Genomic DNA, 15,359 nt, shown 5'->3' with positions numbered 1-15,359 from the left:
AGATGAGAGAGTTATGCCCAAATTATAAAGTTGTGTTGAAAATGTCCAAAATTGCCTACTTAGTTTTATTGTGCCCTTAACGCCTCCATTTGCATCTTAAATTGAAATATAAAAAATAATGAGTACATTTAGGCACTGAATAAATATAAAATACTAAGCACTAAGGAATAACAATATAATATTTTGCATTCCCATCATGTACTCATTGGTAATTCGTAAAAACAATGACATTTGAAAACAAAAAATATAACATAATTGTTGGATTTAATAAGAGATGTATAATTTTAACTCTCTTGGCATGTCATTCTATATGTTGCTAATTAAATTCATATTGGATAAAATCTATGATAAGGCTACAACTAGCTCTATTTAATGAGAAGTGGTATTCAAGATCTCATACCTTTAGAAAGGGTTATTTATTCTAAAAAGCACCATCGTGTAGAAAAAGACATTAGTTTAGGGAGACATGGATTATAGGAACCTAAATGCAAAAAATAAGGAAAGTAATAAAGAGAAAGTTGTGAATAAAAGAAAACAGTAAAACCCTTTAGAAAGAAAAAAAAAGATAAATAAATTATAGGAATTGAATATACTTTTAATATATATATATATGCCTTGTAACCAGTCAATTAATTATATGTGATATTAACTTTATTCATGTAAAAATATATATTTTATTAATGAAGTCATTCTTTATCTTTAGCATTTATTTACATTTGATTAATGAGTTAGAAGTAAAGATAAAATTTTTGGTGGAAAAATACTTTGTAAAAGAAATTATAAAATTGTTATAATTATGATGATATTTATTACATAAAAAAATTATTCATAAATTTTCTAGTCAATGCTCTATTAAAATTAAACATTAATTAGAGTTGTTAAAATAAATTATTATCATAAGTTGAGGTATAAGTGATATTTGAAACTAATATATAAATACTATTTAAATGACATTTACATTGAACTAACATTCATGATAAACTCATATGGAGAGATTAATCGTGTTTATGAAAAGACTCATATGAAATTTATCCTCATACTTAAGATGCTTGTGTTATTTTATATAGGGAATGCTATATTTTAATCATAACTGCACATTGCGTTGATTAATGGTAATAATTATATAGATATTAGATATAACATGAACTATATAAATGTTTTGAATTATCAATTAATGACTTATCACACTAAGTGAATTAGGATAATTCTTTCATATATTCTACTAAGAAATTGATTATAAAAAGTTCAGTCAAACCACATGTAACTTTCATAATATTTGATGGATTATAACACGTTGTGAGATGTTACACTTTGCTAGATGTTATACTTTCAATATAAATCAATCTATTTATTTAATTAATAGTAAGCTAAATTGTTTAATTTATATAATTATGTTTTTTTATAGGATTTTGATTTATATTTTTGTTAATATATTATGAACCTAATAGATCAGATACATTAAAAATTATTGGTAAGAAATTAAATTAAAATGATTAATCAAGTGGAACTTGATTGTAAATAAGTTATAGAAATTAAATACTAGAATATAATTAATATATAGGATTACAATTTTAGATCTAAAAAAATAAAGTAAAAACTTGATTGCATAAATTTCTAGAACTGTTCTTAAATAATATATGTCATATTTTCAAGAGGCAAAGTAATAAATTATCATTAATAGGTTTATCAAGTTTTTTTATAAATAAAATATTATGCCTCACATTTTCTAATTGATGATTAGAGAAAAAAATAGTAAAAAAAAAACTAATACTCAAAGCATAGCAATCCCTCTTTCCTAAAAAGGTTTAAAAAATTTTGATCTCGTGGTTTGTATGGATTATTGTTGGATGCTAAACAATTAAATGACTTATGGTTTACAATAACTCAACTTTGAAAAGTTCATCAAATCCCAAAACAAATCTAATTTTTAGATAATTTTCCCATAAATCCTAAACAATCTTAGATTATCTAGCAGGATTCTAGTGACTCATGAAAAAAATATAAATTTATTATGTTTGTTATGTTTATATATTTCAAGAAACACAACATATATGGAGATGGTTATACTCCATGATAGTTGATATAACCTATTTACATTGTTATAATATTAGAGTTTTATGTGCATTTTTAAATATTAGATAAAGATATTACATAATAAATCATAACAAAAACTAAACTTATCATATATTGATAATAACAAGAATCTTAACTAAGTTAAACTACTTGGTAGTTTAATCTATGATCTCCTAATTTGAATAAAATTGTACTTTATGGTTATTTTGCATGTACTTAAACTCATGCTCTTAATCGTTTCTTTTCGATTGATTATGACTCTTGATTATCTGATAGACTGCTTCTTAGTTCCCTTTGTAAATTAAAACTTTTTAAGTTTTATCAATCTTATTATTTATGATCTATTGTAAGTGATGAAGTTCAAAAATCCAAGAACATAAAATAAAAAGTTATTTGGTGTTTGGGATAGTAGTTAATTAATATGTTAAAATATTTGAATTTCTTCTCAATCTAAAGAACTCTAAATTCACTAAGGTCTTAAATACCTACAAAAAAACAATTTTATTTGGGAAAAGTTAAAGATCCTCAAGGACCTATCACACCAAATAATAGATATTTATCTTTCATTAAAAGCTATTAGGATAATTACATAAAAGTCATTTAAGAACCCATCATATTCACATCATATAAAAAATATTTTTTTTATTAAATGTTATCATTGTAATTATATTGCAAACCTTTATTTTATATAAAGACAATTTATAGGCTATAAATACCATGAAAGCTTCATAATAAAGGTTCATATTTTTTAATTATCTATTGTCTTTATATTTTAAAAGATATTGACTTTACAATCAGATGATTTTTAAGTTCCTCCAATTAAAACTGTTTTCTCGTAGGTATTCAAAATCCAAATACTTTAACATATTAATCAACTATTATCTCAATACTAAATTTTATATTCTAAAATCCATACAAACCACAAGGTCAATAGCTTTATTATTTTATATTCTTGAATTTTTGAACTTCGTCAATAGCTTTATTATTTACGATCAATTTTAGCATTTCTATCCTTACATGAAAATAAACAATTGTTTGTATTTAGTTAACATATTAATGTTTTTTTTTTTTTTTGTAAACATCTCATTAAATATGTATATTAATTACTCTTTAATTTAACTTCTAAAATCCCTTTTAATATTCCTTTTAAAATAATAAGAAGAGATAAAAAAGACTACACAAAAAGAACTCAATATTTTAGGGATTTTATTGTATCTGCAAAATTTAAAGAAAATTATAAGAATTGTTTTTTTTCCCTAAATATTTCACTAATTAAAATTTATGAAGTAAAAATTAAAAAGATTTGAAAATTCTTGGCGACCATTCTTAAACATTCTCAAATATTTTAATGATTGAGTATTTTGCAAACATTTTTTCTTATTTTCAGAAAAATTAGATTTTTAATGGCTTGAAAATTATTAAACATGCAAGTTCTATAGAAAAGCATTTCCTGAATGTGATTGTCTTATATTTTTTATTTATTAAAAAAATCATTTTTATAGAAGAAAGATTTTCCAAAATTTTGATTTTTTTCAAACAATTGTTTTTTTTTTATTAAACATTTTCGTAAATTTAAATTGGTATTGATTTTGTAATTTAGTACAATTGAGTTCAATTGACTAAATTTTGCAAGCACAAAGGTAGATTCTGTTCTGGGAGTTACTCTGTGAAATAAACAAATGGAGCTGCTACGAATGTTTATCCCATGATTAATAATATAAAATTGTCTAGCTTTAGTCTTTCTTAGATTTGCCCCGTTCACACAATAAACACATTCTTGCTGAGCTTTGAGGCCATGAATTACATAATACATTCAGATCTTCAAACAAGCATCCATCAACTGAGTACAAGGATTGTTTGACTACATAAATGTGCTAACGAAAACATAAAGCTAGAGAACCTACTGTCCCATGTTGGGAGTTAGCAGAGGAGGACGTATTGTCTGGCCCTGCATCTGTTGCCCAAGAAAACCTTGGGGAGGCATCATTGATGAGGGCCTGCCCGCCTGAGTGCCAGGTGTGAAATTCACCATCGCACCACTGCCACCAGGAGGTGGAAGTGGGGCAGGTGGAGCTCCACCTGGAGGCATAGGCCTAGGGCCATTAGCCATGGCAGGAGGTGGAGGAGGGGCTAATGATGCAGGCATCGCCGGTGGAGGGGGTCTAGATCCTGCTGGAGGTCCTTGCAGTGGCAGGGGCGGTGGTGATTGGGAAGGCACTGTGCTGTCAGCTGCAGCAACAGATTGAGGTTTGTTCGCCTCTGGTGGCTTCAATTTAAAATATAGCTGCAACTGTGCATTAGACATTCAAGTCAGATATATTCACAAATAAGTTAGATGATCAATTTATCTTTAAGAACATATTAGAATTTAATGTAAAGGGACCACGAAGTTGGTACTAAAATCCACTTGTAGGTGATCTTTGTCCACTCAGTTTATGAAGATGTAGTAACAAATGGAATCTTGAATGCAATCACACCCAAAGGAGTGAAATCTAGAAACGATCCAGGTCTCTTCATGTTTTCGGTGCAGACAAAGTTACACAAGACGCAAGTGAAAATCTGCAAAAGACTGCTTCAATACTTCAATATAACATTAATATATGGGATTCGAAGGCATGACAATCAAAAGACATATCAATACTTCAAAATAACATTAATACATGGGGTCCGAAGGCATGACAATCAAAAGACATGAAACAGTTCGAGAATCAAAATACTAACCGTGAACATCTTGGAGTCTGGATCCCAATGTGAGAACTTCGGAGTAGATTTGTCAATTTCTGTGCTAGGAACCTGAAATTGTAAAATAAACAAGCACAAATGATAAATATTACTAGAACTAAACATCAACTTACAAGTAAGAAACATTTAATTACCACTTATGAGCATACATTGAAAGCGATTATCTCGTAAGGTTCTGCTGAAAATAAAAGATACTGAAACCTCTTATCATTGGCCTCGATTCTCTGCATCCACGACAACATACCCCAAGTTAGAAAGATCTGATCATAGTTTTTATTCACCAGGAGACAAGAATAAGAAGAGGGGGCCAAGATTAATCGAAGGATAGAAAACCATTCATCTTGAGAGCAATGAGAGATTAAAAAGCATAATTTACTAAGTATTTTTTACCATAAATCAGTGAAGAAACGGGATGAAATTTTAGTGGGAGTTCATAATAGTTATGAATGACTTAATTTTACATCATTTGCTTTTGACAAACTGCTTAAGTTGCCAAATATGTTCGGCAACAATTTTATAAATAACACTTTCAGTTTCTCGTTTGATTATTTCAGTTACAGTCAAAATCAACAATCAAAAGTCAAGTTCTTAAGCAAAGGCTGAGTTGTAATTCATAAGTAATTTCAACCAAATAAATTTTTGGTCACTAAACACTTGACAAGGTAATAGATCAACGGAAAAGAAAAGTAAAAATAAAAAAGTTAGAGAAAGAAAAAAAGGTCATGAGAAAAAAGAAAAGGAAATTTCCTGTTCATAAGATGACATAAATCGATGTCTTGGCTTTGTATTTTCCTCTATCTCAGGATATTCAATCTGGAAGAGAAGAGACCTCTGCTTTGTCTCTGGATCGAATTGCTTTGTCACCCGATATGCAGGCCTGCCAATTTTGACTACTCAAAGACCAAAAACATAAACTCTTTACTTTATGAACCAGAACCAAAAAACAAAAACTATTTACTTTATGATCAAGTAACCATTTATTAGTTGTTAGTCATTAAACAACCCCAACTATCCAAATTGAACATATTGTTCATTGGTACATGACCATTCTAACAATTCAACTTATAATACATTTAAAGCCACCTTCTAACTAGTTAAACTACTAGATTTCCAAGTTTTTTAAAAAAATTGGCAATCTTTCCCAACATCAATATCACCTTCGTCATTCTTGTTGACTTTGGCACTCTTGTTTTCTTTCACCCTTTTCCTCCTTCGTGAAAATTAATTTAGAGCTCATTTCCGTTTCAAGTACAAACATTTATCAAAGACAATTGCTTACACATTGGTGTCATTCATGACTTCTAGACTAAGCCTTCCTATTCTTGCAATCTCTTTTACAATTATGTATTTTACTTTCATTTTCTATTTGAGTTGACTCATAAAATTCAATGAATCGTATTAAATCAAATCAAATCATGATTGAATCACACAATTCATTAACATCTAAGATTCCCCGCATGATTCACATCGGTTTGCACATGAATTTGTAAAATTCTAACAACCATGCCCAAAAATACAATGTCCCAACTAAGCAACCTACAGACAAGCTCATCTCCACTATATACTGGTTATACAGTAGAAATTTCCTAGCTTGCATTCTAAACCAGGTCACATATACATAGTTATCAGTTAGGAAGTTCAGAACCAATATGCAGTCTTAATCAACTACTCTTTTTGCAGAATAAGTTCAGATACGAAGAACACACGTCAACAAGTAATAAACATATAGAAATTCACACGAATCTCCAAGAAAAAAGTGTGATTAGTGCTCGACAGTAGAGATTGCAACAATGAACCAATGTCTTAAAAGTAAAATTCATATCTGCCAAATTTGCTCAAAACAAAAGGCTTTCCCATTATTTTCAAGTTCGAAGTTCTATAAAATAGTGTTTGGTTATTGTCTCTAAACAGAAGAGACAAGGATGGGATGGTGATGAAGACGGAGTCATGTTTGGTAATGATCTACAAGAAATAGTGAATGTTGTAGTGCTATGTTTAGTTAAAGAGACGAGACAAAACAAAATACAAATTATTATATTAATTTTTTAATAATGATATTCATTTTCTTTCATAATATTCAAAACTCATTCATTCAGTGAAAAACATTTTTTATATAAATCACTCTTTGATTAATTTTATTCAATTTATTAAAATATTAATTTACTTTAATTCATTCATTTTTTAATTATTACAAATTATTAAATTATATAAAATATTTTATTGTTTATTTTGAGTAACTAATTTTTCCATATTAATTTAATGAAACGAAAACCAAATTTTTAATACAATTACATTCCTAAAAGTATTTTTAAAATTAATATAGTGATAATATAGTGATTCATCTATTGAAACAGGTCAAGAAGTGATCAATGGGTTGTATCAATGCATTGAAAAATTGGTTTCTAGTAGTGATGTTCAACATATAATCATGAGTGAGTTGTTAGTATACAAGCGAGCTAAAAATCTTTTTTGCAATTCAATCAAGAAACACAAAGTCTCCAGGAAATATTCATTAATTTCTTAAAAAAATTAAAATTATTCATTTATTACATTCAACCCTTAAAATTTTAAATTATTTGTTCATAATTTTGACAGCTTAAAGGTAGAGCTTGTTTGGAAGTTCCACTACAAATTTACAAAAATTAGCTATCAAAATCTTGAGCTTAACTTGTCGTGGGTTGTGAACATAAGTGGAGTGTGTTTGAACATGTAAGCACTTTGACATTTGATCTTATTATTCTTTTATCATAAAAAAATTGAAATGATCTTAACTGTATTGTACACTCGCAAGGTTCAGATGAATTGGTGTTTGATGGAGACACTTTAACTTGGGGTGATGTGGCAAGGGCAACTAGAGCTGGAGAACCAAGAACCAATAATAGACAACAGACGAAGTTGAGAAGTATAGGATCATCAAGTGCTAGAACTACACATAAAAAGGGATTAAGTTCTAGTTTTAAACAAGTGCAGTATGGTTTAAAAGATGAAGATTTGGATTATAATCATGAAATGGAGGATATAGAGGAATTAAACGGAGAGGAAAGCATGGATGATGTTTTTGAAGATTAATGAACAATAATGATGATATTTAAGTTTGCGTTTTAATCTATTTGGCTAGTTACTACTTTAAATTATCTTATTTTGTTTTAAGGGTGAAAAATGTAACTTTATATTTGGTATTTTATATTTTGAATCAAAATGATATAATCTTAATTGGTATATATTTTAGATTTATATATTATAATATAATATTATATTACATGTAATTTTAAAAATCATTTAGGTTGAGCCTTGGTTCATTTGGGTGAGCATCTAGGCATGCGCCTAGTGCCTCAGGCATTTTCCATGCTTGGTGCTTTTAGCGCCTTTCACCTTGACAACACTGCCAAACACCAAGGATGGACAGTTTTAAGTTGAATGGAAAGTTTGAGCCCTAGAACACTCATAAACAACAACTACCACAATACCCTTGACATAATAAAGCTATAACAACTGCTAGCTAAACCATAAATGAAGATAAAGTACCACTGGATATTTTCCTTGCCACCAAACAGCATTACTGTCGGCATAGGTTTGAAGTATAACTAAACCCAAGTTCCAAATTGAATATTTCTAGTCAAGCCATGCAATATGTGTAGCAGAAACAAATCCTATGAAACCATTTTTGGTTCTAAATCGAAGCCTTTAACTTGTCATCTAAAACCACAAACAATCAATCTCAAGAACTTGACCCATTTGCTTTCTCTGTTTACTTTTTCTATTCATTCACAATCTTTTTTAACCTTTAGCCTCAACAAGCTACCACTGTTTATTTTCCAAAGCCTTTTCATTAGATCTTAATCTTACAAGGATCAACATAGTCCATGCAATATGTTTTACTTTGAACTCAAAATATCAGATTAAGGAGATTAATCAGATATATACTATTCAATTTTTCAGCACCAAACCAGCCAACATAGTTTCTATCAACTATCTTTTGCCGGATCTATTGTCTCCAGGGCAAGACGTCGGAGACGTTCGCGGCGGTCGATTGCCTCGTTCTGGGCGGAGGCGGCGCCTCCGCTGCCTGGCTTCGAACCCCATTCTCTATCCATTGATTGTTTTGATTTCTGCGTCCTCTCTTCACTTTTCGGAGTGTGAGATAATGAGGGTCTTATTAACGCCATTGCTCCCGCTCCCAAGCCGAGCTTACGACACCTGCTATTTCTTCCTCTCTCTTCTGTTTTTTATTCCCGTACTATATAGTTTGGAATAAACAAATCAATTATTTTATTATAATAATTATTATAATTATTTTCTATAAAAAAAAATTAAATCTCATTAGATTTTAAAAATTATAAACCATTATAAATTTGTGATGATTGAAAGAATGGTAATAGGGACAATCTTTATCATTGAATTTTTTTATGTTTGGTTTTAAAATGTAAAAAGGTACGTGTAAAAATAGTAATAAAGTAAGTGATTTTCTTTTTCAAATTAAAAAAAAAAAACTTCATTTTGGTGTCTAATACCTTATTTTTCTTAAAGCGTTTCCACTAATTTTAATTCTAATTCTAATTTTATGTCAAACTGGTTGTGTAACATATCTTTTTATATAATAATGAGGGTATTCAATTAACTAACTAAACTTTTTTTAACGATCAAATTTGTTCTAGGTCCATTTTCTATACAAAATTGAGTTCTCATTAAATGCAAAAAATGTTGCAAAATATTAATATGAATTAATATTTTAAATATTAATATATTTTGTTGTACGATTATTTATACTTTATGGTTATGATACCGGTAATTCCTATAATTAATAATTAATCATCATAATATTAGTTTAAATAAAAATCATTAGATTATTAATTGATAACCTCATGTTGAGCGCATATCTATATACATAAAAAAACAAATAAACATTGTTTTTTTTTTATTATTATTATTATAAGGTTTAGGTTTTTTTAATTATTTATCCTTTTATTAGTTTGTTTATATCAATTTTAGTTTAACGGATTAACTTGAGTTTTTTTAGTTAATTTTATTTTCAAGTTTTATCCTTTTATATGTGATTAATTTTTAATTAAACTTCATAATTTATTTTTATTTATTTTCTATAAAGTTATTTTGGTCTCATTACTTGGATCATGAATATGGTGGGTTAACCCCGTTTGACTCGAGTATTTTTTTATTTGATTTTTTTAATTTTATCCTTCAATATTAGGTTTTGTTAAAAATTAAGCTTCATAATTTATTTTGATTTGATTCATATGGGATTATCATAGTCACATGAATCAAGTTGTGGATTTGACAAGTTAACCTAGATTGACTCGAGTTATTTATATTTTAATTTTTCTCAAAATAGATTTTTTTTTCAATTTCATCCTTCAACCTTCAACATTGGATTAATTGGGAATTAAATTTTATAATTTCAATTTATTTTTTATGTGATTATCTTGGTCTCATAATATATATATATATATATATATATATATATTGAAAATATTTTTACATAAACATATTACATCGACCTAGTGAACCGAGTTAACTTATCAAATTTGCTATTCATATTATGAGACCAAGATAGTCAAACTATATTTTTTAAAGGTAATCTGAGTTATCTTTGGACTGTTAAATTAACTAGGTCACATCAGGTCATTCCCACATGGTTTAAATTCTTTTCTACTAAAAAACACATCAACAACGTCTAGCTTTTTTACTTAAAAAAAAAAAGATCTAATCCATAATGTAGTGCGGGCAATGATCTAGTTTATTATCTTAAAAATCAAAAGAACATGTACTTACTAATAGTGTGTGATTGTTCATATGAACAATGAAACACCTCCCCTTTTATAACTTTGATTTATTTATTTTCTTTGCTTTTTTTTTTATCAAATTGTATCATTCAATGTTTTATAATTTTAAATTGTCTTCATAATTTCTTTTGATTTTCTTTTTATGATATTATCCAATCCCAAGCAAACATCTCGATATGTGATTAGTGCTCAATTTTATGAATGCTTAGTTTTGTTCTCGTATAATTAAATAAGAAATTAGTTTAAAAAATACAAAGTTATTAAAACCTAGTTAAGTTTGTGACAGGATCATATATTTGGTGGGTTAACTTGATTTGATTGGAAATTTGCCTTTATAATTGGTTTTCATTTGCTTTCCATATGATTATTTTAGTTTCAAACAAACGTCTTAACATGAGGTTGGAGCTAAATTTTTGAAATCCTAATTTTGTATCATATAATTAAATAATAAAATAATTTAAAAAATAAAATTATTAAACCCAATGAAATCCATGACTTGGATTGTCATGGATTGCAAGTTTGATTGGGTAAGTTGCGAAGTCAAATCAATCCAATATATCATAGTTTCAATATATTTTTTGTAAAAATATATTATCTTGAAATTCTTGTAAGGTCAAATCATATTTTTATCGGTTTTCCAAGTTATCTTTGAATATATTAAGGTTAATGAGTCATATCAAAATAAACTTTGAATAGTTCACTTTAAAACATGGGTTAGGCAGAAAATTCAGTCGAGAGTGTTTAATGTTGATTTGGGCCAAGTTTAATTACAATTTAAAAAAATTTCATATAGGAAGACATTTATTTACATTTAAAAAATTTTATCACGGTGAAGTAGCTCCTTATTTAGTCCATGTTCTTGTGCTCAATTTGAAACTTCTATTTTAAGGTATATAAGTCATATCCACCTTACATTTGTGTAGGCTACATGATTTTTTTTACATATAAATATCTGCCTTGCAATCATTAGTGTCCATTATTTCAAAATCAATTCATAATCTTTAGGATTTACCTGTTTATTTAGTTGCATAATCTTTTAATTGTTAAGATATTTTTTTAACTAAGACTTTAGAGAAAAACATGTTAAAAAACGCATAAAGGACATTGTAGATTCTTATTAATCCAAATAACAAGAGCTTACACAAATGGGTTGCATGGCTTATAAAAAGTTGAAGAATATTCAAAGAAACAATGGAGTTCAAAACATAAAAAAATTAATGGTTTTCTAAAAGTTAATGTTTAGCGAAGTGAAAGCAACATTGAATGGTTCCTATGCTACCTAGTATTCATTTAATTTGGCATAATATAAAATTGAATACATAAATTATTCTCTTTTTTTTGCCTATATAATAAATTATAAACTCTATCACAATATAAGGTATAAAACTTATTAGCTCAATCAAGATCTTAGTGCTTTTCAAATTCAATTACTATGAACAGTGCTATTACTCACTAATAAACACTACTCGCTCTGAAAAGTGAGATAAAAATAAAAAAACTAGTATAATAACTATGAATATTAGGTAATTGTCAATTTAGTGATCTCTTAAATGTTACATAAGAGATCCAACTATTGATGTTTATTAAAAGAAAAAAGTATATTGTTGTCTCAAATATCCTCTCGTGCAGTTGGGTTGTTTCCTCTATATTAATATCACTTTAGCATGCCTTAATCTTTTTAAAATTTATTCTTTATGACATGATATTTTTTTTATCAGGTAAAAAAGTCTTGATGATTGATCATCATCAATCTTTTAATCAATCATTGATTTCTTAATAAATATATTATATATTCATCACCTTTTCTTTTTAATGATAAGAAATTATAATTAGAAATTTAATCATTAATAAAAGCAAATAGTGACCTTGTTAGTCAAACAAAATGTAGAGTTCTAAACTTAATCCTAATGGGTTTAGAATAAAAGAGGGTTTGTTTTAAAACTATTAATGAACAACTATTATTCTTAATCATATGATTGATGGATGAATTATTTTTTATATAAATAATGCTCCTTATATTCCTTTGTTTAAGATAAATAAAGGAATATTGACCTATCTTTTTTATGTTTAAATCAATTAACAAATCAACCATAAATGATATAAAAATATCAAGCATTATTCTTCTAAAATGTCAACCATATTTCACTTTGTAACATCTCTACTAATTAAACAATTTCAAAATGAAATATTTTTTTGGCTTTAGGTGCAATGTTTAAGATTATGAGAACTATAATGTTTAAATTATAATGTATTCACCAATTCTTCAATTAATACCCAACTCTTCTCTTTTCTTTATCAAATCCCCAATTCTTCTCAACAAACACTAAGTATTTCCCAAACAAAGAAAAGAATCAAGAACCTCAAACTACCATTAATCTTTAAACATTAAAAATAACATCCTCAAGCTTTGCTCATCAAAAACCTTCCTTTGTCACCCATTTTCAAAACTATATTGATTTTATCCCCTATGTACATTAGTCTGTTATCATTAATACACCAATAAATATGACTGAAGAATATCTTTATCCATACTAAGAAGAAATCCCACAGGAAGGAGATAGTATATCCTTTGAAAGTTGTTGCTACCTAATTTTTTACTTAATTTTTGATAATTTAAAAAAAACCAAAAAAATAGAAAACCTAAAAATATGTTTTTAATGTATTTACATCAATTATGGTGTCTTTTTCAAAGAATTTAAAATTAAAAAAAACTAGAAAAAGAAAAAAAAATACATTTAGTTTTTTTAGTGATCTAATTGTAATTGTGGAAGGAAGAGGACTAATTTGAAAATTGAAAACCCTCTCACCAAGCAATCCATTTTTGTAATCACATGGTTTACAATTAATTCTCTTATCTGAAGGTCCATTTTTTTCTCTCTAAGTTAGTAAATGAATAATTGTAATTTATTCTTCAAATCCAATGGTTGATCTTGATTTGTTTGACCTTTAAGCCAAAGAAACTTTTCACTTATAAATAGGTGGTTACACAAACAAAGAGAAAGGGAGGAAAATTTAGGGGAGACTAGAAAATAAAAGAAAAAACAAAAAAAAATATTCACATATTCCACACTCTCTTAGCTCACATACTTTCCTTAAAAAAAGACACAATACAAAAAACCCTAGACCCAATTAACCTATTCCAACTGTCATCACCGCTAAGGAACCAATCACACTAATCAGTCGAACCCTCCATCATCTTCCTTAATGCTTAGCTTCCAAGAAACCAAAAAAAAAAAAAAAAACCACTACCTCCTCCACTACTTGTTAGCTTACCACTTACCGCTCACTGTGTACCTCGCCAACACCTATCTCTTTTTTAGAACCAAAAAACCTAACAAATCATTATCACGAGAAAACCCAATCATTATTGGAACCAACCTCTCTGATCTTTCCCAAAAGCCACTAAAACCATAGCTTCCCTAGTAGAAGCCTTTCCTCATAAACTGTTAGCACCACCACCAACAAACTCAACATCAGTTTCCCTTCGTGGTTACCACCAACCTAGGTTCAATAAGAGCAGCAGTAACAAACCTATCTGTCATACCATGCCATAGGCCTTAGCCTCTACTCTAGTTCCCCCAAAATGACACTCATTTTTTTTCATCCTTCATCCACAGTGATTTTCTCTCTATTTTTTTTCAACTACTATCGAGAATCGCACATGATAGCTCCTTCATATCTTAATTGATGATACCTCAGCTCTTTTAGTTAGTCATAACCAAGTAAGATTAATAACACCAAATGATATAATAGTCATAGCTGATCACCAGACTATCTTTCCATCCATAGCAGCAGCAACGATGATATATCCTCCCACAACTTATAACAAACACCAAAAAACTGGAACAGACCCATGGCAATCTGCAATAGCAAAGCATAGTAGATGAGAAAACTAGTAATGAAGGAGAAAGAAACAAATTGAAAGAAAAGGGAAAAGCCTAGAGAACTAAAACAACAACAATAATAATAATAACAACAACAACAATACTAATAGTAGATACTAGTAATAGTAGTAGTAGTAGTAGTAGTAGTAGTAGTAGTAGTAGTAACAATAATAATAAAGAAGAATAAGATGAAGTTGATGAAAACTTTGAGATGGAAGATTAATGTAAGGGTTAAACAATGATAACAACAAATATCAAGGTTAAAGGATCCACTAATGATATGTCAAACAAGTATAGTATAAACTCTTATTATTCAATTGGAAACCACACACAAAAAAGGTTCCAATCAGATTATAAATTGTTAACATGATTACATTAGTTATCTTATTCGATTAATGCTAATACTTGGAAATATTGTCAAGCATTCATGATTATAACTTAGATTAATAATAAATTAAGTTCCTTTCATAGCTCAGGTGTCAGTTATACCATACAGTATGGGCTATGAGAGTGCCAAGTATTTGTTGTGCCAAGTATTTGTTGTACCAAGTGTTATACAACATAAATCTAGATTAGTCATTTATTTAACAAGCAAAGTATTAAATAGTGAATTTTTGGGTTTGACATGTTGACCGAGTTACCCAATTCATAGACTTGAAAATGACCTTTTTAAATCTTGATATGTATAAAAGTTGTAGACCTATATCTTACCTTTCCATCCATATTAGACCTAAATTCAATATCTACAGTTCCAGATATGACCCAATTATCGAACAGTGTTTCGGTTTGGACTGTACCAACATCTATTTTCTAAGTTTGACCATCTCTTTATCCTTACAATTTAAGTTCTTAAAGTTATCAA

At 28.2% G+C, this 15,359-nt stretch overlaps 1 protein-coding gene across 1 annotated transcript; it reads right to left on the bottom strand.

Annotated features, from left to right (window-relative positions):
- Positions 1–3,761: 3,761 nt before the first annotated feature.
- Positions 3,762–5,753, bottom strand: LOC105117483 (splicing factor 3A subunit 2-like). Its single transcript, XM_011015144.1, has 4 exons — positions 5,563–5,753; positions 4,965–5,039; positions 4,795–4,866; positions 3,762–4,363 (listed from the first exon to the last, which is right to left on the bottom strand). The coding sequence occupies exons 1-4, from the start codon at positions 5,578–5,580 to the stop codon at positions 3,974–3,976; spliced, it is 555 nt and encodes a 184-aa protein (XP_011013446.1). The 5' UTR covers positions 5,581–5,753; the 3' UTR covers positions 3,762–3,973.
- Between the last annotated feature and the right edge of the window lie 9,606 nt (positions 5,754–15,359).

The sequence above is a fragment of the Populus euphratica genome, unplaced genomic scaffold (assembly GCF_000495115.2).
Source record: "Populus euphratica unplaced genomic scaffold, PopEup_1.0 scaffold1373.1, whole genome shotgun sequence".
Taxonomy (NCBI): Eukaryota; Viridiplantae; Streptophyta; class Magnoliopsida; order Malpighiales; family Salicaceae; genus Populus; species Populus euphratica.
The sequence above is the reverse complement of the archived record's forward strand: the minus strand, read 5'-3'. Positions and strand labels throughout refer to the sequence as shown.

Excerpts from the sequence above, each read along its gene's own strand:
- LOC105117483 (XM_011015144.1), bottom strand. Across the intron at positions 4,867-4,964 it reads ACGAGATAATCGCTTTCAAT|GTTCCTAGCACAGAAATTGA; the intron begins GTATGCTCATAA and ends TTACAATTTCAG. Across the intron at positions 4,364-4,794 it reads CAGACTCCAAGATGTTCACG|TTGCAGCTATATTTTAAATT; the intron begins GTTAGTATTTTG and ends TCTAATGCACAG.